The 27,959-nt window shown below is 38.5% G+C and overlaps 2 protein-coding genes across 4 annotated transcripts in view; one reads left to right on the forward strand and one right to left on the reverse strand.

Moving 5' to 3' along the window:
• The window catches only part of AKAP7 (A-kinase anchoring protein 7), an 80,080-nt gene that overhangs the window by 26,949 nt on the left and 25,172 nt on the right, over positions 1 to 27,959 (reverse strand). For all 3 annotated transcript variants that reach the window (XR_009114245.1, XM_058020152.1, XM_058020151.1), the window contains exon 7: positions 22,104 to 22,248. Coding sequence is in view for 2 of the 3 variants with exons in the window: in XM_058020152.1 (XP_057876135.1) it covers positions 22,104 to 22,248 (145 nt within the window). In the remaining variant the exon portion in view is untranslated. The remainder of the gene's footprint in view (positions 1 to 22,103; positions 22,249 to 27,959) is intronic.
• Positions 25,495 to 27,930, forward strand: MSH5 (mutS homolog 5). Its single transcript, XM_058020150.1, has one exon. The coding sequence runs from the start codon at positions 25,495 to 25,497 to the stop codon at positions 27,928 to 27,930; it is 2,436 nt and encodes an 811-aa protein (XP_057876133.1).

Consider the following 27,959-nt stretch of genomic DNA (forward strand, 5'->3'; position numbering starts at 1 on the left):
AGCCCAAATTCCAGCACCAGCTCCAGCCCCAACCCAAATCCAAGCCCCAGCCCAAATTCCAGCCCCAGCACCAGCTTCAGCCCCAGTCAAAATCGAAGCCCCAGCCCAGCCCGCGGGGCCGGGGATCACTGGCATCCTGCACCTGTCTCCCTGACATCCAATTTGCTTAAAGACAGATTTCCCGTCCTGACGTTACGGGAGGGATGGGCGCTGGCAAGTACAGGCAGCCGTCTGGCCGCCTTAAATACGGCACCGGCCGGCGGGGCTGAGTGCTTCTGCCACCACTGCTCCCCTCCGCCCCACAGCCGAGTGCCGAGAATCGGGAGAAAATATAGTTAAGGACATATTATGTCTATATATATTAGCATTTATAGTTAATATATGGGGTCTCTTTCTTTCCCCCCATAAGGAAAAATGAAGTTACAAGATTAAGGAAGGAAGGAAGAAAGCTGCTCAAGCAGCTGGAGAAGCTGGCACAGCAGCCCTAGTCTGAGAGGCTGAGAAACAAACGGGGATCATGGCTCTGGGTGTGGTGGGGATTTGCCGCCGACTTCAGAAGGAACAGAGCCGAGCACCTTCACTCCAAGTTACTAGTCCTCCTTTCTCAACACGGTGTGTACTGCAAGTGTGGGTGATGAAGGTCACCCGGTGGATGTGTTAAACCTAGGATTTTCTAAGGTAATAAAATGCTAACAACATGCAATCAGTTAGTGATTAAAGATAAAAAAGAATCAAAGGCAGTCCTACAAGGATTAGTATTAGTCCTAACATTACTCAACACAGTCATTATTAACTTGAAAGTAAATAAATGATAAAACCCCTAAGAGTGAAAGTTTGGCATACACCATGAGAAAGGACAGCAAATGAGCACAGCCTGTACGGCTTTGGCAAACTGAGTCTTTTCCGCCAAAGTATGTCAGTCAGTAAAAACAAATGAAAAGACATACATTTTCCTTAAGTATTCTTCCACTTAACCAGAACCAAAACTTCCACTTCCAGAACCAAAACCACCCAGCTTTCTACTTATTTTGTCCTGTGGTTCCTTTAATTTAAAGGAATCAAACATTATTGGGGTGATCACACTATTGGCTATCAAAGCATCTTTGCAGGGTAAGTCTATGTGAATATCCCAGCTTTTGCTGCAATTAGCTGTCAGCACAAGCTGGTCTGTTAAACAACAGGGAATGTACATGATACGTGGCTGAGAAGCAGCTCTCTAATGTCCAATAAACTTGTATTGAAGCCTGACCCATGGTCAGCCATTCATAATGGCAAAATTCTCTGATGCCCTGTGGCTCTTAAGCTCATACTGCAATTTTTGCTTCATTGTGGGAATTAATATAATTTCTCTCACTTCTATCTGGATGTGTATTTCTGCCAACATGTAGATATTTAATACTTCAAGATTTCTACATCTGATTAGTTTACCAGAAATTTGCCAACAACTTTTGAAGTTAATGTTGTAATGGGCAGATAACACCCATACATGCACATAAGCAAAACATGATCCCACAGATCTTCTATAACTTGGCTAATAATGATGGAATGCAGGTGAACATAGAAATTGTGGGATTATAGAGCAGAAAGTCTGCACGCTGTCCTGGAATAGAGTTCCATTTTCTTCCCTGTAGCTGGTTCAGTGCTGTGTTTTGGATTTAGGATGAGAACAATGTTGGTAATACTCTGATGTTTTAGTTGTTGCTGAGCAGTGTTCACTCTAAGTCAATGACTTTCCAGTTTCCTACGCTCTACCAGCGAGCAGGTGCACAAGAAGCTGGGAGGGAGTGCAGCCAGGACAGCTGACCTGAACTGGCCAAAGAGATACTGCAGACTGTAGCACGTTGTGCCCTGTATCTGAAGCAGGGGAGTTGGCTGGGAGGCACCAATAGCTGCTTGGGAACAGGATGACAACCCATTTGTCAGCGGGTTTTATTATTCTCCTTTTGTATTATTATTATTGATGATTATCATCATCATCAACAACGATTTTATTTCCGTTATTAAACTGTTTCTATCTCAACTCACAGTTTTTAATTTTTTCTCTGCTTCTTCTCCCCATCTCACCATGGGTGGGGGTGGACAGGCAGTGAGTGAGCAGCTGTGTGGGTACTTAGTTGCTGGCTGGGGTTAAACCACAACAGAATTTCCTGTCCAGGAGATCCAGGAAAACCACGGTGTTTCATTGAGAGATCATCCATGTGCACTTGAAAAACCAGCCTTTCATGACTGCAGTCAATTTGCTTTTGAAAGTATTTTTTTCTACATTCAGAAAGTAAAAATAAACCAGAAGAAACCAAATCCACAATTACTTTCCATTTAAAGCCCTAACCTTGCACCTAATATCTCCTTTGGTGATATCTGCAGTCACTGACACTTGAGCACCATTACAGACAGCCTGTGACAGCAATGGTTCCTTAACGTTTGATATTAATATGAAGGATGCCAAAGCACGCAAGTTTCTCCTTATCACATCGATGAAATAAAACATAAGGCTCAGATCACTTTTTTAATATTCTTGTTTCCATTATAAAGACTAATACTTACATGAGAAAAGAATCCAGTTACCACACAGGTGAAGGTATGAATTCTGCTACCATTAAATGCTCTAGTTCATTAAATGCTCTTTTTAAATGCTCTTGGTTCATATTGCATTCTTTCCATAAAGCAAATAATTTCATCAGTGGCAGAAGTTCTTCACAAAAATATCTACTACTTCACATTCAAACTACTATTTGATTCAAGAAATCATATCTTCGTCTTCCCAAAAGTAAGAAACTCAGACAGGAAAATCCTATGAATATTTCTTATTTTTACAGAGATAAGTTAGCTTATCTCAGAAGAACAAGTGTAATATATTTAGCATACTAGTAAAGCATGGTTTTTCATAAAATTAGAATTGTCTTTAAGCTACATAATATTAAAAAACTTAATATATAAGGCTGGTAGGTGGTAATTTTTATTCTTTTCCATTACTACTCTGTTATTAACAATGATCAGATCATCTACTGTTTAAAGAATTTTATCTTCCAGTAGTAGAAATAAAAAAATCAGGACAGTATACAAGTTTTTTAAGTAACTATAACAATTTTTACATTCTGTATTCAATGCAATTCCTTTGAGCTATGTAGTTGCCTCACTTGAGGAGATGCTGTCAGCCTAACCCAGAGCAAAAAGAAAAGAACATGACCCATATTCTACTACATAAATGAATTAAACATGAATACTAGAGGGCATAAGTGAAGACAGTCATCTAAGCATGGAGAAAGTATTTCTAAGAGTGAGCAGTATCTTCCATTCAGTACAGGATCAAAACAAGACAGACAACATTTTAAGCAAACGCCCCAAATATTCTCAACCAAATAAACTTTAAAAAGAGAAAAAACCCAAACAATCAGAAATGTTCAAGTAATAAAACAAACATTAACATATATTTTTAAGTTTTCTGTAAGCATAATCTCCTTCTATATACACATATCACATCTATATAGCACCTAAATGAACACAGAGCTCCTGGTGCTCTCATCTTTCCACAAGTATGTTTAACCAAGCAGTATCAAAAAGCACAAAGTACTCTTGTACTTAAACCCAAGAATCCTTCTGTTAAAACATGCAATAATCACAGTTCTTACTGATCACTTTCTAAGCAGTCCTGGCAATCCATGGATGTCAGGATGACAATAATCTATTAAGCAATTCTGGAATAGTCACAATCAGTGACAGACCACTTTCATCCATCTATAAACCATCTTTAAGCCAAAACTAACAAAATATAAAAGCACAACTGTGGGTACAAGGAAGAAACAGAGGATTCAAAGAGGGATCTGGCTTTTTAATGCTGGCCCCATCATTCTACATGCATTCTAACTTCTGGAATGAGGGTAGGGACCATCAAGTACATTGAAACCTCCAGAGCTGGAGAGGATCCATTTTAAATATTTTAAATATGATATTCAGTAACAAAAGTGGGTCTGATCACATTTCCAGTGCTTTGCTAGCTCAAGGCCTGCCATTTGTTCTGTCTGGACATCTCTTGAAATTTTGGTGAGATATACAAAGTACATTTTTGATGGAAGTTGCAGCAGTGCAGCAAAGGTTTCAGCTGTATCAGGCACATGTGACTGGATAAAGAATTATAATAACTCTAGCCACATGAGGCCTGAACAGCCAAAGCATTATTAAAAATGAATAGGCAGCAAAAGATACTGGTATATATTTTTTGGGGAGGCAGAGAAACTGAAGGACACCTTGGGATTGAAACAGAGCGGTAAAATTTTGCCAGGTAAGGAATGGCAAGGTACCATCCTTTACCAAGGATGGCTGTTCAGATTAGCCAAAACAAAGTGGTGGAAACAACACCAGCAAACAGAATTATCAGCCTCCCCGAGCAGAAATTATGGTTTTCAATCTTGGAAAGTCTCTCTCCTTACAGCAGATAAGGACTAAGAGAAACTAAAATGTATTCATTTTAAGCAGAGGCAATTTCAGCCTTCTGAATGCTGTTCAGCTGATCAGAAGGAACCTAGCTTTTTTTAGATGATGCTTGTGGTGCAAATTATGTAAAAAGTGGGTGAGGAGGAAAAGCTGATCTGCATTTCAATTTAAAAGTATTTCTGCACTCAGAACCTAAGCTGTTCCCCAGCTTATGTATAAAAACACACATAAACACACAGAGTGCAGAAGGCAGTATATCACAGTAAGTTTTGTTTTAGGAGCACCTACCAAATCAGAATTACAATCCCCATTTAGAAGATAAACCAGGGATAAATAAATGATCTGTTGGACTTGCCAATATGCAGACATTCTCCTACTGTATTTGACAGTGCAGACTATGCTCCCACTTCTTATTTGGTTTGTAATGCATTGTATAATTTTAACAATTTTTCAATTGTGTCTTTCTGAAAACAGTTCCAATTCTATTTTTCTGCAGAAAAAGCTTAAATGATGAACCTAAATTAAATTTAATGTAGTTTATTTTCTTTCAATAGCTTAAGAATATTCCTAGAAATATGCATTAAAAAAAAAAAAAGAAGATAATGAGTTGGCATTTGCATTATAAAACAGGAGAGTGCATATTTGAGCTATGCTTTTTAAAACCACATTAAAATCCTCCAGGGAACCCTCACCACTAATATGTGTTTTACAACACTGCCTTCTAGAGAGAGAATCTTGCTCCTACTCACTGCAAATCACTATTCCTGTGAGTTCCATTTCTGGAACACACTGTACCTTTCAGGAAAGGCTGGGACGCCAGCCACCAATGAGCCTGCCTTCTATTTTCAGTGCAACCTGAGGGCAAGGCTCAAGACCAAATCTGCAAACTGTACAAGTTGTTACCCTCAGGAACGCATTCAGGACCACATTTAGAATATAAACCATACAGCACTTCTGGGTGCAAACCACAAACATGTCATGGCCCCCTTCTTTGCAGAGTGAATGTGACCACCTATAGTGTATACATCCCAAGGTAGCCCATCTATTCCTGAAGTGATTTGGCCTCACTGAGAGGATGTGTGTGAGAGGGACTTTCATACTGGATTGCCAGTACAAGAATGCATCCCCTTTGACATACAAAGACTTGTAGATAAGTCCCATGACAATGACAATGTGAAAAACCAGGGTTTTTCACACTTCACACACTTCAGGGTCTTGCCAAGACTCAGTTTACAAGCCTAAACCTCTGAGACCTCCTAAGCATTCATTTCATTCAATATTCAGGTAGTTCCTGCTGTTTCTGTGAAAAAGAAAGATTAAGGATATAAATAAATACGAGGACCAGAAACTGAAGGATATTTTCATTACTGTGAGGGAAACGCCCTTTAAAATCCTGACTCTCTTATCTTAATATGAATTATTAAATGCCATGCATGCAAAAAACTGTAACATAAGTCAAGGGAAAATTTTTGATACTTACATAGTTTTTCCTTCTGAAATAAGGAAACTGAGCAGCTGAGATAATAAGCTTGAAAATAGCTCTGTTCCTAGTATGCTGTCTCTGAATTCTACGCAGTGGTCAGTAGCTACAGCCAGCTATTATTGTCCAGTGCTGGTTTACTGAGAATCAACCCGACTGTGAGAGCACCAAAGAAATTTTAAAGAGAATATAAAAGATTAATTTACCTTTCAAATTATTTACTATAACAAAATAATGGATAGGTGGTTTTCCTATGTGTACAAAAATTAAACAAGAATACGATGTGGCAGTAGCAAGGGTTTAATCACTATGTTTCTGACATCTACATTGCTAAATCTTAATTTCCAACAAATTATCACTATACAGTTTGCCTTGTTTTAAGAGGACTTTATTTTTTTTCTCCAAATGTTGTTTTGAATATTTTATTTTCCTGATTACATGTAGTGTTTCTAAATTATTATTTTGAAGATCTGGGAAACCCTCCTACCAAGAAAAAGAAGTTAGAGATCTACTTTTGTACATCATTCCTTTGTTCTTCATTCAAACATGACAAATTTTTACATTTATGCACACAGCACAGTGAGATATTTTTTGCAATGAGCATATATTTTTGATCACATTATGTTAAAATTTTCTTTCTGAAATGCTGTTGTGCATAGACTAGAAGAACAATTCCTGTTAAAAAACCTGAAATGAGTTCTCCATTAAGTTCTCCACTAAGCAAATTGAATACACTTTTTTCCCAAAGGAAAAAAAGAAATTACAATTAATTGTGACTGCTAATATTTTTTCCCATCAAAGACTGTCATGAAAGTTACTGAAATGCACTGACACTGCACCACAGTTCTGTGTATCCAATCTGCTACCACCACTGACCCTAGTCAGTATTTTATTGCTGATGTATTGCTCTTCATTACCATTCTTTACTGAAATTCTTCTCGGGTTTGGAATACTTAAATACATAAATAACTCACTGAATGTGCCCAAAATTTAGCTGGCATAAGGTTGCTCAGGGAGGTCCTTATTGCAGTCCCCTTCTCACTCCTGTTGCAACACCCCTCAGTACTGCAGCTTTTCCCTGATCTCCTACATCTGGTACTCCAGTGCCCATTTGTTAATTTTCTGAGAAATTACAAAGTTCCTTTTCCCCTGCTTGTTAAAACTTCTGGAAAGAATGCAAGTCAAGATAAAAATTAATATTTAAGGTAGTCCTTTCTGTAAAAGTCTTCATTTATTTTAGAAGTACTTGATGGTACAAAAGCAGAAAGCTCCTTAAAATATGTATTTCTACAGTCTGAGGAAAAATTAAATATTGAATAGACAGATGCCCGATGCTATTTGAAATTCTGGAAATCAGTAGAAAAAGGGGTTTTTTCCCCCTAACTTTCTAGTGAGAACAAATACCCTGTATTTTATGTAATTCTTCAACTTTTTGCCATATTATTCCTGAATGCCAGTGAAAATCAGTATTTGGTACTGTGCAAACAAGTGCTTAGAATTAAAGAACAGAAATGTAGGGACCAATACTGGTTACTGTGTGTTACAGCTATGTTTTTGAGGCTGTATCAAAGGCTGTTAATGATTGATTGAGGCAGGGGTAAAGGAAAGTTGCATAAAGTCAGTAAAGGAATCCATGTACAACTTTTATTTAAAAACCACAATTAATAAGGAAGGTTTTGATGTCATCAGCTACTCTGCACCTTAATTGGTTCACTGAAATCTGTTCATGTGCTGTATAAAAATTAAACAAGAGTAAGATGTGGCAGTGGCAAGGGCTGTTTGCAATAGTAAACAGTGCATGGAACACAGCTTAACCAATCTCTTTGGTCAGATTATAAAGAAAATAAATATTCTGAAAGAAAAGGATTAATGATTTCCTTTGAAATCCCATATTTCACCTCAAAACCTTTCAGAAAATTAATTTCTAGATTTGAATTAATTCTTAAATACAGCCTTTTCTTCCACAGCCAACAGTCCTTCAAAAAGATCAGCCACAGTGGAAAGAAGGTCTGTAAAAGGAGCAAGGAGGAAGACGGATGCTCTGACCAGTGATCATGTTCAGTCCTAATCAATCCTCAATTTTAAGAGATTGACTCCTCCTAAAATTGGCAAGGAGTCAGGCCAAAGTCAATGCCCAGAGAATTCTAGTTTCCTCCATGCCAGTGAGATGAGAAAGCAGCTTAGTCTGCCAAGCAGTTAATTCTCCCCCAGTGCTCATGTTTTGGCCACTGGCAGCAGGCAAAATATTCCCATCCCACACTTGCACCACACATCTGTGAGATTCCTCAGGAATATAATATTTTTGGGCTATCTAAACCCATTCACCTCAGCAAAGAGCTCTCTACCTTGAGTTTCAAATAGAAACCAAGTATGGATCTTTCAGGCTACCCTCTTGTTTGAATTGTTTTATATGATTAATGTGCAGTACCATGGCTTTCATCTGGCATGCACAATGCTACTTAAAGCAGTACATGCCAGGTGAAGCTCAAATCTGTGTTCAGCTAAAACTGATAAACAAAGAACAATCTTTTGCAAACAACAAATGCACTAAACTGTTATGCTCTCATCTGAGTATACAAGTTAAAATAAAACTTATTTCAGGAAAATTTTGCTCTCACTCCTTCCTAAAAAGACAAAAATTAGAAATTGGAAACTATTTCAGGATCTAGCTCACATATTCTTGAATATTGTGAACATTTAGTCCAGCAATCATTTACTGACTGTAATTTTAAAAAGCTGCTTCTTTCCTTTTGCATTTTTCTTATCACTGTTTAAATTTACACTGTGAAAGGAAAGGGGAAAAGACCATGGAATTTGAAATGTTCATCTCAAAAACAGGCACAAAAAATGCATTCATTATTAATATATCTTTGCAGTAAGTGTAGTGAATAATCTGCATTTATCACTTCCAGTTGACCTCTTAGCATATGGTCTATCAACACATCACAAACACACCAACAGTTTGAAAGCTGGGTAACTGCTGGTGTAATTTTAACGAAAAGGCATTACACTGCCATGACTGCCTATGTGTGAATCTACCAGATTTATCATCACAAAGAGAAGTGCCAGAGAGACTCTGCTAAAGGATCAGGACAGGCAGTAACACTGACTCATTTCTTATGCTATTCTGCTCCAAGATTTTCCTGAGACCGAAGCAGAAAACTCATTCTAAATGGAAAGAAAAGGAGAACTGGGAATGCCAGCCAGCTTTTGCTTTCTCAGATGACTGTGAACTCACTTTGGTTACTCATACACAGATTCGTGTTATTCCTTTCATACATTCTTCTCTAAACCCCCTAAGTAACAAAAAAATCAAGTCCTGTCCTAAAGTTAACAGAGACTTAATCTAGAACCCAGCCATTCTTCTGCTACAAATCAACTGCCTCCTAATTCTGATTTAAACAAATAGTTCTGCCAGTTTTTCACTGGCCTCTAATTACAGATGAGATAAAATATTGGAGCTCACTAAAATAATGTAGATATAATTACAGGACTTACCCAAGAGACTCAGACATTAACAGAATAGGCTTACAGATTTAAAAGATATGCATTTTTAAATAAATTGATAAATTTCTTTGTAGGTCACAAAAGATTACTGGCAACAATTAATCTGAATGTTATGCATATTTGGAAAAAGTAAAATGTAAAGTGCGAACAAGTGAAGCAAAGATAATGCATTGTGATTTTCTATCACATCTCTGTAAAAAGATATAAAAGTGATATCTACGAACTCTGAAAGTGCATAATCTCAAAGTCCTAGAAAACTATGGAGTCCAAAGTGATCTAACAGCTAGAAGCGATTTACTGGAAGGTTCTCAGAAATAAATGAGTTAGGATTACAGCTCAAAGACCTTCTTGTATCTTCACCTAGAAATACATTTATTGCCTTCCAATCTCAGTATTTAAGATCTATAAATATGAAGGAAGTGTGTTCTGGAATTTTAGTTTCATATATGAACACCCACTACCTATTTGTACAAAAACTGTGCCATTTTCAGAAAAATATTTTCATTCTTAAAAAGGAATTTAAGAATTGGGAGACTGAGATACTTATTGTATTAACTGAGTAAAATGTAATTAACTGAGTAGGCATTCTTGCATATTTCTGTACTCCAAGGACACAGTGGTATTTATAAAGGTCATAAAAAAGGGAATGTGATTCTGCATTTGCTCTGTGAACGGGAGGATACAAAATCAAATAAGTGAAATAACAAAATCTTTCTATTTACCTCAATGTATTGAAAAGTATTTCTTTACAAAATTTACTCGTGTAAGCAGGAATCCGATGAAGTAAAACAGTTTCCTTTGTTTTTTCTCATTCTGATTATTTCCATAAAATTTCTGTGTACTGTATAACTCCTTGAGAAGGGAAAAAGACGTTTTTATCCTTAGCAATGATAAATATTTTTGGAGAGAGGAGAAATCACTGGTAGTACTACCAGTATCTGTTCTGATTTCAAAATTGCTATTTTATGCTAATTGATAAAATAGGATTTTTCTATGTATTTTGATTACGATGTTAAACATTAATTTTTTAAGTGCTAAGGAACCTCTTACATAAGAATTCAAAAGCTAGCATAGCTTGAAAAATAAGCTCACATACAAAAGACAACAACATGCAACAGTCAGAAAAGATGTTGGACACTCATGTATGAGATTCTCTGAACTGTCTCCAAAGAAAAGGAACACTTCAATGAAACATGTACTAATAATAGTACATGTTTCAGCTACTGTGCAACTGGAAGGAAGCAGCTTGGATATATGTCAAGGTATCATACAAGTCCCATAGACAAAGGCTGTCCAAACCCACATGTATTCAATGCTTTTCTGCTGTGCTTTTTTTAACCTCCTCCATGCGAACAAACATCACCCACTGCTGTGGCAGAATTGATTGCAAGGATTTCAGCAAGAGCTGCTTAAAAGCAGTGTTTTACATCACCTAACTGTAAACATGCATGCATGTGCACTATATGCAAGTATGCAAACAAACAAACAGGGACATAAATATAATATGTATGCAAGTATGTATGAATCCTGTATATTGATAATTTGTTTCTAATGAAAACCAAAAAAAGACGAGCACCACACTGAGCATTTAGTCAGCAGTGATGCATCTGCATCCAGAAACTGCATAAACCCCACATATTCTCCTGCTGTCCAGTAGCAGAATTAGTCATGTTCAGAACTGGCTCAGATTGAACAGCCTGGGCTTAGGATCCAGAAACTGGACACTCCCTTTTCTAAATCAGTCAAAAGATTAAGAGTTCAGTGAGCATTTCAGCAGTGTGCTTGTGACCTCCATAAGACTAGACACTCCAGGAAATAATCACAGGATTACAGAGTCTGATTTGGGGCAGCGGTGGGGTTCATTGTTTGACTCTGTGATGTCCGAATTCTCTGCTGCTCTGGTGAAGCTCCTTGAAGAACACTGGGGCATCATTAAGCTTCCATGCTAAGCTACCATTTGTGGCTTTGCTAGTCTTTGGGGGCTTGAATTTCCCCAAGCTGAGAGAAGAAAAAGTCCAAATATCCAATTTCTCTTGCAAGCAAACTATGTATGTAAAATGTATTTCCTCTTTAAAATAAAATGTGAATCCTGATTTAAGTACCAATGTATCATAAGCAGAGGTTTTGGATCCCAGTTGGGTGAGATGCCTAACTCAGAAATCAAAGTAAGACAAAGAGGTGTTGATGCCTGGCTTGTTCAATGCAGGATTCAGTTCAGCCTTTCTTGACCCTACTCTGACATACTGGACTCCACACAACCGGAAATGGAGGCATCTCATTCTGGGGACAAATTCCTACAAAAGATATTAATCTAAAATCTTTTTTGACTTCTAAATTTTATTTATACACAAGGATATGTAACAACCTCCTCCACTAATAAGAAACAGAAGGACTTTTCAACATAATACACCTATGAAATGCAATGAAACTTTTTAACTAGTAGATGACATACATTCAGTACATTTTGTATTTCACAGTCCAAGAGATTGTGGGCCAGCATTGCAGACCAAAATTTGTTTGGGAAAACAGCCCTTAAAAGAGAGTTTGAAGATCTATAGATTTCTTATTATATTCACCCTACTAGTACAAAGTTATTAATATAGCTGCACTGACAGACCATTACACTTGGATTTGCACAAATGTAAATTTACATTGAAAAAATGTATGTATGTGACAAAACACAAACCCTTACAGATTCTTCCTCTATATTAAATAAACCATAAAGATAAAAATATTCAAATAAAAATTGAACAATCAGAATAGCTACTGCTACAGAAGAGAAATTTATCAGGTATATGCAGCTGACTAATTCCACATATTTGTGCAGCACAACTTATTTAGACAAGGTCCTTCCTCTAAACAAAAGGATGCTAAATAGTTCAAATATATCCAAACAATCAAAAAAATTTTGTACTCAGCTATTGCATTCTACTTTATAATTCTCACCTTTAAAATCTACTTACAAAAACCAATATTCTCCCAAGATAATTTTCTTTTCCTTAGAATCTCATTAGGTGAACCCCACCACCACTGGCCCTGTACTACTTAAGTTCCAAACAGATAAAGAAGTGAAGAAAAGGAGTGAAAGTAAGTGGAGAGTTTAAAACTGAACAAGCAGAAAGAGCAGTAAGAAATGACTAAATCTTTAAAACCATAGTCCTTGTTCCTCATAAGCACCTGAATTAACATGACAACATTGTTCAAGCTGGTCACATAAGCCATTAAAAGGCACCATGATACAGAGAAGAAGTAAAAATACAGATGACTCTTTATCTGGAAAATATTTGCAATAGTTCTCAAATAACTAGGACATTAGGGTTTACACATCTGTATTTCAAATCACAGATTTTGGTCTGCTTTGAAATGCATACAGTTTTATGCCTATATAGGAAGAGTTGTACTACAACATTTCAAACTCCATTTGGAGACACAGCATACCTTCATGTGTTTTGTGTTCTCAGAAATTAAGAAAAGCTATCCCAAGACTAGAGATAACCACTAAGTACATCCAAACCAGCCCAAGTAATGAAATATGAATAAAGTTAAGCCAGATATTCTGCATATTTCTGGGAATTAAAAAAAAAAAAAAAAAGAGAGTGACTGACTAGTTAACTGCAAGAAAACTGGAAAAAGGAAATGGTGTTACTATAATCTGGATTGTGGATGATATGTTACTTGACATACTGTAGACATCAGGAAAGGAAACTACAATGCATAGAAAGCTGAATTCACCAATAATAAAGATGATAAAGAATTCAACATAATTGTCTGAAAGAGTACATCCCATGCAAAATAATGATTACTTTTACTTGCTTTCATGTGAAAATAACATTTCTAATATTAAAGATACACTAACAAATCTGCCCTTCTTCCAGACATGGTGTAACAACCTAATCAAGTGATGAAAAATTTTAACATCCAATATGTTTTGAGTCTGCAATATGATAGGAATGGGGAAGGAAAACTATAGAGCTTGCCTGCATTTGAAAGATAAGACAGATTAGCATTGCCTGGGAATTTTAAAGTACTAAGAGCTGTTTCTGAATAATTCCATATGTGAACACTCTTATTTTGGAATAAGAGAGTGCTTTGTTCCTGTTCAGCTTGACCCACTTTCCAAAAGCATTTAATTAGGAGCATTTATATGTGTAAAAAAGGCTTTTGTTTGTTCTTTTGATTAAAACAATAAAGTTCAGTATCTAAGGTTTCTGATTCAAAACATCTTAAACATTTTTTAAAAAAGCTATGGCAGCCTAGGTATTAAAATTCATTTGTGGCATTTTCACTGCTTCTCTAAATAAATGATTTAAAAGGCAAAAGGTTTTTCAAACAGTCTTCAGTCAGCAATTACTTTCTGGTGTAATCCCTAGGCTATGGATGGCTACTCAGAATTCTGTAAGTCAAACCTGCTCTTTGCAAAACATGAAGTAACAGCAGAGGTTTTTAAAAGTACGGGTCAACTGTAATGTCTTTGGACTTCAGAAAGTAAACTGTTTACCTAAAGTAAGACCATGCAGTCTAGGAAGGACATCCTTGCTGTACCAACAGCTGATCCAAATCCAGGTGAATAGAAATCTGTGCTGCCAACTGGAACTGACAAGCTCAGCACTCTGGCAGCCACATATCCCCGGATATTTGCCCAGAATGCAAGCAGCGTGAACCCACGCTGTCTCAGAAAATAAACAGTACACATGTTTGGAAAGTTAAAATATTGGAACCCTATCTTCAGATGTCTGTAAGTATGCCTGGTAATTACGAGTATGTTTGCATGTTTAATCTACACCTGGGTACCACAGCTTTGGCCATGTAAACCTCCTGAGCTGCTGCTGCTGGTACAGAAATTAGTACACAGTTCAAGATTTTAGCATCAGCCTAGTGGTGGCACCCACACTTGAGAAGCAGGAAGAACAGCTGCATTTAGCATTGTCATCTCCATGTGATCCCAAGTTCTGCCTGTCACTTCCACAGCACAAGTGAGCAAGGTACATCAAACACTGGAGTAATACCACAAAACTTAAGCCATGGGTGGTTCAGGTCTATTAGCTGTCATCAAATATTAATGTAGACCTTAAATATTTTATCTTCATTGAAACATAGAAGATCACATACTATGTGTTCAGCAGATACTGTGACAACAGTCTCTGTTGTGTTTAAGAACAGATTAAAACCAAATAACTTGGAAGGCTACTGTTAAAACAATGATGTCATGTTTTAGCTTGTGGTTGATGTATTCTTTGTCTTACATTCTACTGCTTCCATGAGAAACAGCACATTGTGGTCTTGTTGGAAACAAAATGACACTACAAGCCACATTAACAATGCATCTTTAAAATATATCACAATTTATCTTGAAATTATTTTCACTAAAAGAATCTGCGTTTACAAATACTATGGGCCTCAAAAATATTTTATGCACAGTCAGAATAAGAAAACTATTGTTTCTATCATAGAAATACCTGTTTTGATAAATTGCTGAATACTGTCATGAAAGAGAAATTAAACTTGTGGTATAACTCAAAACAAGCCCTTTTCCCCAACACCTGCATTTTTATGTCAGCATTTGTCATGATCCCTGAGGTGCAGACCTCTACCGAGCTGCAACCATATTTTATTTTAGAATACCTCATAAGGATTAGGTAGGGAGCCTACAGACTGTGGAAACATGCTGCACACTGGATAGGAGTTCTACACTAACCAGAAACAACTAAAAAATGGTGTCATTTGAAAAGTGGAAAACTGGTTGTCCTTTCATTCAAAGTCCTTCAAACTACTGAAAAAGACTCAGAAATTGCAGAAAGAGCGTAATTTGATTATGGTAAATTAAACATACCTTTTATTTGATGTCAACACTATACAAGTAATCTGTATCAACAAAAGCACCTTTCTAGCTAGCAAAATTTTAAGAATATAAATTAATTATCATCTACTGATCCATTCAATGAAAGAATTTTATATATTTACTGATACGTTCAATAAAGAATATTACATATTTTGTTTACTCCACACCACCTAAGTGGTCTGTTTACTTTTTTACAATTAATATTGAAATCAATGTTTTACGCATTTTCGAAGTATTTTTAAAAAATAAATTTAGAAATAAATTTGTTGTTTGAACACCAAAGTCTGCTGAGGAAAATATCTTTAAAGCATAAATACTTAAGACACTAAAAACCTGCTGGATGTTATTAAATTATTTTTTTATATCACACTATGTTCTGTTGTGAAAAATCAATTCTGCCTTTTTCATATACTCAACTAAATCTTCAGCTATGAATCACGATCTTACTGACGTCAAATAAGACTTTGTGCCCTCCTGTTAGATTTACTTAATCAGTTTAATCCCATTGTTTGCACATATTTTTGAAAACCATTTTGAAAAAACTTATTTTGACTTATTTTCAACTACTGATAACAGCTCTGGCATAAAAACACATCACTACTTCAAATACTCTTTTGTTGAAAAACAAAGGGAAATAGTATTTTGAACAAAACTGCATTATGATATTTTAAAAAGAGTGTAGCAAAATTGATCCTGTACAATAAACTAAATCTCATAATCAAATCCAAAAAATAAATCTTATTATCACAGAAAGTGATGAGAAGCTTTTTTGCTCATTTTCAGTACTAGCAAATGAATGATTGAATTCTAAACATCATGTTCCTGTCTTTGAAGCTCCCTGTCACTGTCTCATGAAGAGTTTGCTATACATTTTCCAACATTAAAGCTCAAATATTAAAATTTGCCTCAGAACAACTGAATATTAGTCTGAAATGAAAACTTCAATTTTCAAAGCATATTGTTTACCTCCCTCTTAATTAGCTTTTTCTCCTTATCCAGACACAGTAAGTATCCATACAGCTTTTAGGCCGTAACTGCTATTACAGTTAATACAAAAACACTATCTCACTATGAAAAATGCGATACTAATGACCAATAGCAGAAAATTACCAAATACAGAAGCAACTGCCCAGTGTAGCAATACAAGATGAGATACATTGCTAGAACCCATTCATCAAGTTCTAATGCAGAAGTAGTGAAAAGGAATCAACAGGGCACCACTCTGTTGTCATTAGGAAATAAAAAAATATTTGATGTGTGTAAAAAACCCCTGGACTGCTACTTTCTAGTTAGTGTCCATAAAGAGCCTGGCTTCTAAGTTAATAACCAATATGTGAATTTTTCTCTGCCATGTTTAAAAGAACCATTTTTATAAGTCAATATTCCACCACATGACTCAGCTGAGAAACAGAGCTTTAGGGAAAGATTTTACTGCTTAGCATGTAATACCTTTTGCTTTTTATTTAGGCAAATACTTGTTCAGCACACTGCGTGCACAAGACTGCAGCAGCTCTGGATAAACTCAACACAAACAGTGATTTAATTACTAATTCCTAATGTTAAGAAACAGCCCCTGGGAAACCACCCAAGACATTTTTATCCAGAAGCACCATGACTACCATATAATTAATTAAAATTCGGTAGAAGTGCCACAGATATGCAAGAATCTCAAAAACAGTTACTCAAAACCTAATAGGATGGAGAAAGTTGAAGCTAGGCTACAAATAGACTATCAAGAAAATAAAATTAAGAAGGGAAAGAAACAAGCCTAAGGGTATTTTGAAATTACAAAGAGGAAAGAAGGACAAATAACAGGTACAACTAAAGAATGTATCATTATTTTACAAAAAGGGATTCACTGTCATGCAATTAAGAAGGAAGGTGAAAAGAAATCAACACATAATATGTGTAATCTTGCTGGGTGTAGAATTTGGACAATTAAAGCAGCATTTGCCTGCTTACCATTGCTGTTCCCAATGTAGAAAATGCTCAATTACCATACAAATAAAATCAACAACATTGAGGTCAAACTACCAGTAAACAGAGAAGCAGAAGAGCATCTACAGCAGACAAATGGAAATCTTTCTTTCACTTAAGATAGTGCCACTATGAAAAGCTTTCAGACAAACTGCCAAAATTTCATACTGCTTACTGTATTTGAAACATCTTTGTCCTTTTTCATGAAGGTGAAATGCTACTGTATTTTTTACTTGACGCTGTAAGTGCATTTTTATCAAGAGCAGACTGAGGGATGTTGACAATCTATCCAACTATCAATTGGTTTCCAATTCCTTTATTTTCAGTCTTCTGTTTCTTCTCAGTATTATTCAGAGTTCATAGAGTGACATTATTATATCTATTTTCTGTTTCAGGTACAGATGAGTCTTTCTTCTGTTCTTTCTTCCGTAATTCTTTCTTCCATGTTAGTATTCCCAAACCTATTGCTGACAAACTCGTTTCCAGTCTGGAGGGCTCATATGAAACATATTATCAGAAGTATCTTGATCTTTGTTTGGGACACGGGTGTTGAGCAGCTGCCTGGCTAGCATTGTACAATGTAATGTGGAAGTATAAACTGCACCTCAAAAGCCTAGTCAGGTTTATTAAAGGAACAAAAATGTTACTTAAATGATTTAAATAGCCTAGCACCAGCAATTGGCAGAAATTTTTTTGGTAACATGTTCTATGCCCAATGTTATTGATCTCCCTCAGAAACTTAAAAGATTACAAATATAATGCAACTTTTTGCTATTTAGTTGAAAACTTGCATCTTTTTATATACACATATATGGAATTAGCAAGGAAGCTAATTAACAAATATTAACAACTGCTCAAGCAGGGCATCTTATGCTCACAGCTTGGCTGTCACAGACCCTTTTTAGATCCTGCCTTAGACACTCCATTTAAGATTGGAAGAGCGAATTCCTGCAGGTGTCTCCCATCTCAGAGAGACTGCAGAATGACCTTGGGACAAGGTCAGACTGGACACCAAACTTGTACATAGATCCACTGAAAAGCAAATCGACCCACTAGTGTTCTGCTACTTAAAAAGGCATCTCTTTGAGGTACTACTAGAGCAGAAAGAAGCATTACCTTTTACCATATGATTATGATGTTATGCAGATAAACCAGATGTTTGTAGTCTGATATTTTATTTTCCATATTGCTGCTGCTAGATTGCAAGGATTAAGGGGGACTGTAAGAGTACTTTAACCACCAGGTTGGTCAATGTTCCAGAAATATGAATTTTGGCTGTGCAGAAATTCACAGTAACCTGCTGGGTGGTTTCCACCCAGCAATAGACTTCTTGAAATTCCTGTACCTCAGAGATAGTACAGGGGAAGTCTGATGTATAAACTTCTTACAAGCCACTCAGAAGAAACATCACAGAAAACAGGTTGGCATGTGATAACTTTGTTTAATGTGTATAATCTCATTTTACATTATAATACTACAAACCAATTTTCTTTGAAACAAGTCTACAAAAATCTTCATTAATGGATCCTGAAAATATTTGAGATACTTAATACTAAAGGTATATTTGACATAAGATTTGCATAATGCTCCTCCTGACAATCAGAAGATCTATTGAACATCTTTACCACAATATCAAAAACTGACCAATCGTTCAGGTGAAGGAGTATATATTGAAAAGCTCAACTTATTCCAGCATTCACTTGTCAGATTGAAAGCCACTCATCTTCTTTGGGATTCAAGGTGGCATATAACAGCTGCCATGACATGGGTGGTCCAAAGAAGGATACTTTGTCGCCTTGTTGTCTTGTTTACCTTAAACAGCAAACTGAACTCTACTTTGAAGATGAAGCTTCAACATTACCATCACTATCACATCAATTTTTAACTCCTGAATACATACCCTGTGGGGCTAGCCCTCAGACAGAGAAAGCTTCTGGTGCAGATGTAGGCTCTGCTGAAGTTAGTGGATGCTGCTCTGTAACATCCTGTCCAAGCCTGATTACCTGTGGTGTATACTAATGCAGTTCAGCAAGTATTGTACTTCTACCTTTTATTCATATCAATCTCTTTTGGTTCCCCTATTTTTAAACACACTTTTATAGAAATGTGCAGCTGATATGTGTTGTGACATTAGTCATAGAACCATAGAACATGCTGAGCTGGAAGGGACCCATCAGGATCAAGTCCAACTCCTGGCCCTGCACAGGACAGCCCAAGTGTCACACCATGCACCTGAAAGCATTGTCCAAATGCTTCATAAACTCTGTCAGGCTGTGACCACTTCCCTTGGGAGCCTGTGCCAGTGCCCAACCACCCTCTGGGTGATGAACCTTTTTCTGGTACCAAACCTCCCTCACCTCACCTTTTTGCCTTTTCCCCAAGTCCTGTCCCTGGTCACCAGAGAGAAGAGATCAGTACCTGCCCCTCTGCTTCCCCTCACAGGGAAGTTGTAACTGCAGTGGGGTCTCCGCTCAATCTCCTCTTCTCCAGGCTGAATAGACAAAGTGACCTGAGCTGCTCCTCACATGGCTGCCCCTCAAGGCCCTTCACCATCTTTGTGGCCCTCCTTTGGACACTCCCTAATACTTTAATGTCTTTTTTACATTGTGGCACCCAGAACTGCCCCCAGCACTCGAAGTGAGGCTGTCCCAGCTCAGAGCAGAGCAGGACAATCCCCTCCCTTGCCCGGCTGGCCATGCTGTGCCTGATGCACCCCAGGACACACCTGGCCATCTTGACTGCCAGGACGTGGGAGTAAGCAAATCTCCATTGTGAATGGATTTCTGACATTAATTATGACCTCTTTTCAGGTCTTTTCATCTTATTAAATGCAAAACACTCAACCATGACCAAACTCTAGGTAATAAGTAAATTCTGTTTTGGTAATTTTTATGTACATCAAGGAAAAGATAAGTGCTTGAGTACATGTACATGTAGGAAAAACTAGACCTGGATACAGTGTTTTGTCTGTATTAAGTAGTTTTCAAAATTCACTATTTTTGATGTATTAATAGAACTACATTACCTCCCTTATGTTAATGTCCTAGCTACCTATAATTATTAAAACCCCATCCAAATCACATTTCAAAACACATGCAAAAGGAATTTTTCTAAATTCATTAAAATAAAATTTCTTCTTCTTTGAAATGAAAAAATAAGTAATTTTAACTCCATTCCAATATAGTGTTTTCCTTCACTTGTTGGCTTTAAATAAATATATATTAACATGTACAAAACCAAGAAATTAAATGCATATATTACACCGAGATGCATCTAAATCCATACAGAACTGGGAAAAATGGGGATAATAACAGTGCCCTTTATTAATCTAATATTAGTTAAGAACAGCCATTCTCTCTATTGCTAGAGAAAGTCAGATGTAGTGCTCATGTAAAAAAAATTCAAGGCAGAGTTCTGTTTGGACTGTGAAAATGACACATAAATTCTTTACGCATGGCCATACTGGGATTGAGTTAAAGCCAAACAAGCATCTGATTCTTGCTTTGAATACTGGTTGATTGACTGCTGTTGTAAACCATTTAATGGGACCCACATTCAAAAGGCCACTGAAAGACTGTCTCATTTTAGCAATCTGAGATGTCAGTAACAAGACAAGTTCAAGAAGACAGATTTAAACAATTGTTTGGGAAAAATATATCTACCAAACATACTAGTAAGCAGATTCTTTTTTTGTAATGAGTTATATACCAAATTCCTTAATCATATTCCAGAATAGGCTGAAAAATATTTGTAAATAGCAAAGCCTCAATTTCACCCAAATAAAAAATTTTATACCATGTTAAATGATGCTGTAATTTCTCCTTCTCAATCATTTGGACGCATATAAATAATATTTAAATGCACAAACACATACACAAGAAATTATATATATAGTTACATACACAAAGTTAAACATAACTATGTGACATATATTACACAAGGTAATAAATATGATAAGACAAATCTATAGATAAATAAATATGTATAAATGTATCTCATTTTGATTTTGACTGATCTGGATTTTGCAATAGTTTTGTCACATCCTATACTTTTTTCCTCTGTACTGCTTTTGATTTTTTTGGCAACAATTTAGCTAAACTAAAAAAGGTGACCCTAAGCACAAACAAAACATTAACAACAACCAGAATTCATGAGGTACCTGGCATGTTTAAGTATTTAATTAAAAGTCCTCAGAACAATCCTCAAGACTTCCAGCACCAATGCTGCAGCACAAGGAAGTCTCCACAAGGGAAAAACCAAATTGTCACCAAAGCCCTACACATAGTCCTGAAACCAGCACTAACTTCTAACAGTGGTATTTCTGTTCAGACAAAGCAGGAAGACACAACTCTGACTTCCAGCATTGTAATAATCTAGCAAGGTGTGAGTACAATGTTTAAAGTCTAACAGTATTCTGAAGACTTATTTTCAAATCTGTGGTACCATTGCAATTCTCTCTGTACATGAATGTAGTCCAAGTAAGGTCACCTCTCTGCCATACCAGAGACATTTCACTTAGCTTTAATCATCTATAAGCACTGTGTCTAATCTGACTTAGTCACACAGCCTGTCTTTAAAGTCAACAGAGAGACGAGCAGCTCTGGGGAGTGATACATCTCACTTATCTTAAATACTCATTTTAGGATGAGAAATGGAATGGGATTCTGGAGACGGATTATTGAACATAAACTTTAGCTGTCAGCGAGAACCACTGCACAGAGTTCCTGCAGAGCCAAGGCTGAGGGAGAGACTTCCGTCAGACTCCAGGGATCTTACAAGAATTTCCTAACACACACTCCATAAAAAATGGCTTTTTGCACATATAACTCAGAGACACAACTGACCAGAGGAAAATTATGATGTACTTACCAAAAACAATGGAGGACTCACAGTAGTAGTAACCATTTGGCTGCTTTTTTTTCAACATGGAGCAAAGATCAAAGCGGTGCAAGATCTCATCTCCAAAATAATGGTTTTTGAAATCTTCATACAGACTAGAGTCAATTTTTTTCACCTTTAAAAGGCAACATAAAATTCAGTTAGGCATTCTACTAAGACACTGAATTTTCATATTTAATTCCTATAGTTTGCATTTTCACCGTAAGTACAGTTAGTATGGAAAAGTACTTCAGGATGCAAAAGGAATACAGAAATAATCATATGCCAAATCTTCTGTTATAGGGAAGCACTGTCTACTGCAGAAAATAACAATAAAATAAAAGTGTCATTAGTCCTCCTTTCACCACTTCCTTTTCAGTCTTGTAGGAAACAAATAGACATACACAATGCTACAACTGCTTTGACTTCCAATGGTTTGCAACAGTGTTCATGGAATGTGTAACTGGAAATTATTCTTGCTGTTATCACTGGGCATGCTGCTACAAGGAAGAATCTCAAATGGTCATCAAGGGCAGTTTTCTGAGTCATTAAAATCAGCCCACAGGAAAAAATGGCTGTATTTCTCCAGCACTAGACCTTTTTATCTCAGTATATCTAAAAACTTGTTGGGATTTATAGTATTGGAATCATTATGCAGTTTTGCATATATGAAGCAGAACATAATAAATATTCTATTAGGCTATTTTCAGAAAACATTATTTCAGTAGCTATTTTAAGAGTTATGAGGTCCTCAATCCATTGCATTGTCAATAAAAATATAAGATCTCTGTAAGAATACAGTATTTTCTCCTTCAATCTACCTCCCAATAATGCTGTTTGCTATTTAAATATCATTATTCCGTGCTAAGGAATATTAGGAGCCTCTAGCAGCTCCAGCCCCTACTGGTGTGTTCCCTAGTGCCTGGCTGCTGGAGTGCAGTCCAGCATGTGGGAGCCTCAGTCTTTGATGGATGTACCTGCTGCTTTCACCTCTAGAGACACATACCCCTGCTCAAAGGACATGGATGCCACTGCCTTCACCAGCACCTGCACATGGGGCTCACAAGAGACACAAGTGCAGGTCACTCCTGGCAGGGACCAAAGGACTTTCTCTCCGTGTTCACGTCTGTGCATTCCTGAAGCATCGTCATGGCCCCTCTGTCTCCCAGCACCCTTGCCCAGATTGCCAGCCTCTCACTGAGCCCACAGGTCTCCCACTTGCTGCTGGCCCAGCTTGGGGTTTGGCAGTGAACACCTGTACTCCCACACGCACAGTTTGGGGAGGATACAGACATTTGCCCCTGGCAATCAGCTGCACAGGTGCGCCCACCAGACTGGCCCATTTTGCAGCCTGCAGCGTCCCCTCCTCTTTTGTGTTTTTCCCCAACTTCTCCCCCTACACACTCCCCCTGCATTTGCACAGTCAACCTGCCAACCTCCTGGACCCTCAGCTTTACATCCCCAGCAGCTGCAAAGTCCTGGTTTGCCTGTGGTTTCTCGGCAGCTCATCAATGTGAAAAGTAAAGTCTACTTTAGAGAAGGTCAAATGTCTTTTAATTTCCTTAATCCCTGAAATGATGACATCTAGTGGTGGATGCTTTTCATTTCAAGAAATGGAAATTTCGGAGTCTAAATCTCTGTGGAAGTCTACATTTATTCCATCCTCACAGTAATTACTTAACATTTTATATTCTATGGCTAGACTAGTCCTTATGTGCTAAAGTTATTCTGACACTAAATCATCATTCCTTGCTTTTTGGCTGACAGTTCTAGGAAATTCAGTTAGACATCAATTAGTAATAAAAAGTGTTCTCAGCGAGGAGAACACTTGTCAAAATGTGAAGCCCTGAGTTCTTCTGGAATGAAATGAAATAAACATAAAAATGACAACTTCATGCTCCAATAAAAAAATAACATTTACAAGAGATTGGGAGGTTGCTTGTCTAAGACAGGTTGCTAAGGTGTGAATCAAACGTTGAATGCTCAGGAATTGAGTTGTGCTTGTGATGCACTACTGAAAGGTATTTGGAAAAGCAGCCATGGGAAAACTATGATATTTTTAGTAACTGGAACAATTCCTGGAGTGCAGCTTGCAGTGAGATGTGAAAGGATGAAGCAATGCAGGCGCATGGGAAGGTCACGGCTCATTTCTTAACTGAAAGAGTCTGAAGCAGTAGAGATGCAAGAGAAAAGTTGTTACCACATGGGAATAGTACAGATGCTGATAATATATTGTAATGGGGGAGGGTGAGAAACAAGAGTACTCGAAGCATTTGGTGCTGGAAGGGGAGGAGGAAGACATATGCCTCTCGAGGAAGCACTTAATGGATGATGCCTGTAAAGGACACGGCTGAGTAGCATGGGCCTGGAGAGGCATGGCACTTGCAGGACTGCCAGAGCACCAGGAGAATGCTTTTGGCAGCCCTGCAATGTCTGGTTTTCCTGCCCGTGTCTCTGGGAAGGTGCAGCCAGCTATACCAGCAGTTGAACCCCATGCAGTCCCAGTAGCTACTGCCACAGTCAGCCTTGGGACCGGGGGCAGGAAGGCTCCAGGGGTGACAGCGCAGGTAGCAGGCACGCAAGCAGCTCGGGGCTCCGTGTGCCAGAGCCCACAGCCCAGCACAGCACTGGGTGCTCCTCCAAGCGGGGCCAGCCGGCGGCCCGAGGGTCACTCCCTGCAGCGCGTCCCCCGCCGCCAGCCGGGACAAGGCCGGGCCAGGGCCGCTGTGGGCGCGGCCCGGCGGCAGAGGCGGGTCCGGGCCCCTGACGGGCCCTCACGACGGAGCGCCGAGAGGAAGGCAAAGGGAAAGGAAACAGCACAACGCCTTTGGGCTGCAGGGAGGCGCAGCCCCTGAGACGAGCTGCCCGTCTGTGTGAGGAGGGTGAGTAGCGAGCAGAGAAGTGAGAGAGGATTGGAAGTGAGGTGCTGACAGGAGTGGTATGTCCGTGATGCTGCAGCATAAATATGGGGCTGCGACCCTGAAATGAGGGCCAGGCTGTGGGGCTGCACTGCTGAGAGAAGCCACGGTCAGTGCAGGTGCGTGTCACGAACTTCTGAGGGAGGGTGATTTTGTGCATGGATATACATATCCGTGCATGTTACTGTATTTATGGGTACTTGGGTCTACATAGACTTTAAAAAAAATAAAGGATACAAAGAAAAACTATAAAACTATTGCTGGTAGTTAGCTCTGTTACTCCTTCCTTGGAAGTGGCTGTAGTTACTGGCCGTGTCACTTGAACATTTGTAGTTAATTCCTGGTAGCATCTTAGATTCTCCAGGGTTGGAAGAGTGACTATCTGTTGACTTCCTGTTGTCAATTAAAGTTACTTCTCAGGACCTTTTGCATGAGTTGTGAATAAAAATACCTCTTGCCAACAGATGAGTGCCACATCAGCCACGAGCTGTGTCTTGCCACCGGCACTTGGGCCTGAGCAAGAGGAGCAAGAGAGCTCGGAGACACATATGTCTGTTCTGTGGTATGCAGGGCAGCTTGCAATTACTTACTATGATACAGAAGACTGCTCAGTCTACTTCATGCCTGACATACCTGATAGTGAAGACCTCAAGCTACTGCAAAAAGTGATTGGGGAACTTAACCCTCAATGCATAGTGACCAGTGCAAAACAGGACCAGAATATTGCTAAATTCCTGACCAACCTAACAGCTACTGCGGGTGATAAAGACATAGGAAAACCAGAAATTGTCTTGTTTCCCAACATAGATTTTGGTCTAGAAGTCAGCAAGCAACGGATCCTGTCTAGGCAATTTCCATTTATTCCATCTCATATGACTGCCACAGAGAAAATTCTCTATTTGTCCTCAATCATCCCTTTTGAGAGTCCACTCATGATACGAGCCTTAGGGGGGCTTCTTAAGTTTCTAGACAGAAGAAGGGTTGGAGTTGAACTCGAAGACAGCAGTATAGCAGTTCCTATTTTGGCTTTTAAAAAATTTGTGCTGTCAGATACTGTGAATATGGACCAAGACACTTACTGTGTCCTTCAGATATTTAAAAGTGATATCCATCCTTCTGTGTACAAGCTATCCAGTGGACTAAAAGAAGGATTTAGCTTATTTGGAATTTTAAACCGTTGCAGATGCAAATGGGGAGAAAAACTGCTGAGGTTGTGGCTCACACGACCTACCCGGAACCTGACAGAGCTGAACAAACGGCTGGATGTTATCAACTTCTTCCTGCTAGCTCAGAACCATGAAACAGTCCTCACTCTTCAAAACTGCCTCAAGAATATTAAAAATGTGCCTCTTATTTTAAAGAGAATGACTCTTTCCAACACAAAAGTTAGTGACTGGCAAGCACTGTATAAGACAGCGTACAATGCAGTGTGCCTTAGAGACACGTGTCGTTCTCTGCCCAACACTATTGAACTTTTTCAGACTATTTCACATGTCTTCACTGATGACCTGCACTACATTGCTAACCTGATCAGCAAAGTGGTAGACTTTGAAGGCAGCCTCTCCGAGAACCGCTTCACTGTTAGACCCAATGTAGATGCCACGATTGATGAGAAGAAACGAAAGCTGATGGGACTGTCAGACTTCCTTACAGAAGTGGCACGAAAAGAACTGGAGACTTTGGACAATCAAATTCCCTCCTGTGCTGTCATCTACATTCCTTTGATTGGGTTCCTCCTCTCCATTCCACGCCTGCCAAATATGGTGGATAAGACTGACTTCGAAATTGAAGGCTTGGACTTCATGTTCTTGTCAGAGGATAAACTGCACTACAGAAGTGCCCGGACCAAGGAGCTAGACAGCCTGCTGGGTGACTTGCACTGTGAGATCAGAGACCAGGAAACACTCATCATGCACCAGCTGCAGACAAGGATCCTGGAGAAGTCTGAGGTACTTAACAGCGTGATTGAGTATACTGCACACCTGGATGTGCTGCTAGCCTTGGCAGCGACGGCCCGGGAGAACGGCTATTGCCGGCCCCACTTCACTCACCGCCACGGCTTCCACATCAAGGACGGGAGACATCCCCTCATGGAACTGTGTGCAAAGACTTTCGTGGCCAATCCTGTGGACAGTGGTGAGGCTACCAGACGAATAAAGATCATCACAGGGCCCAACTCCTCTGGAAAGAGTGTTTACTTAAAGCAGGTAGGTCTTATAGTGTACATGGCTCTCATCGGCAGTTACGTCCCTGCAGCAGAGGCAGAGATTGGAGTAATTGATGGGATTTACACAAGAATCCACAGTAGGGAATCAGTTTCTGTAGGGCTCTCCACATTCATGATTGATCTTAACCAGGTTGCCAAGGCTGTAAACAATGCCACAGAGAGGTCCCTGGTACTTATTGATGAGTTTGGTAAAGGCACCAATACATTGGATGGCCTGTCCCTTCTGGCTGCTGTCCTGAGGTACTGGATCAGACAAGGAACACAGTGTCCACAGGTCTTTGTCTCCACTAATTTTCACAGTTTAATGCAGCTAGAACTCCTGCCTGACACACCTCTTCTGGAGTACCTGACCATGGAGACCCATCAGGATGGAGAGGAGTTGATATTTTTCTACCAGATCAAACAGGGCATGTCCACCATTAGTCATGCTGCCAATATTGCTGCATTAGCAGGAATGCCAGCCAAAATCATTGAAAGAGGAGTGGAAGTATCAGAACTGATTCGCAATGGAAAACCAATCAAACGTCTTGATCATCCTTCAAAATGTGATAGGTTGGGAAAATGCAAGTCTGTTGTGGAAAAGTTTCTTTCCATAGACCTTGACGATCCCCAGGTGGACTTGGAAGAGTTCATGTCTAAAGAGATCTTGCCTTCTGCAGCCTCAGTCCTGTAGCAAGGCTTTGTGTAAATACATAGACTGCA

Source organism: Melospiza georgiana, chromosome 3, assembly GCF_028018845.1.
Source record: "Melospiza georgiana isolate bMelGeo1 chromosome 3, bMelGeo1.pri, whole genome shotgun sequence".
Lineage (NCBI taxonomy): Eukaryota > Metazoa > Chordata > Aves > Passeriformes > Passerellidae > Melospiza > Melospiza georgiana.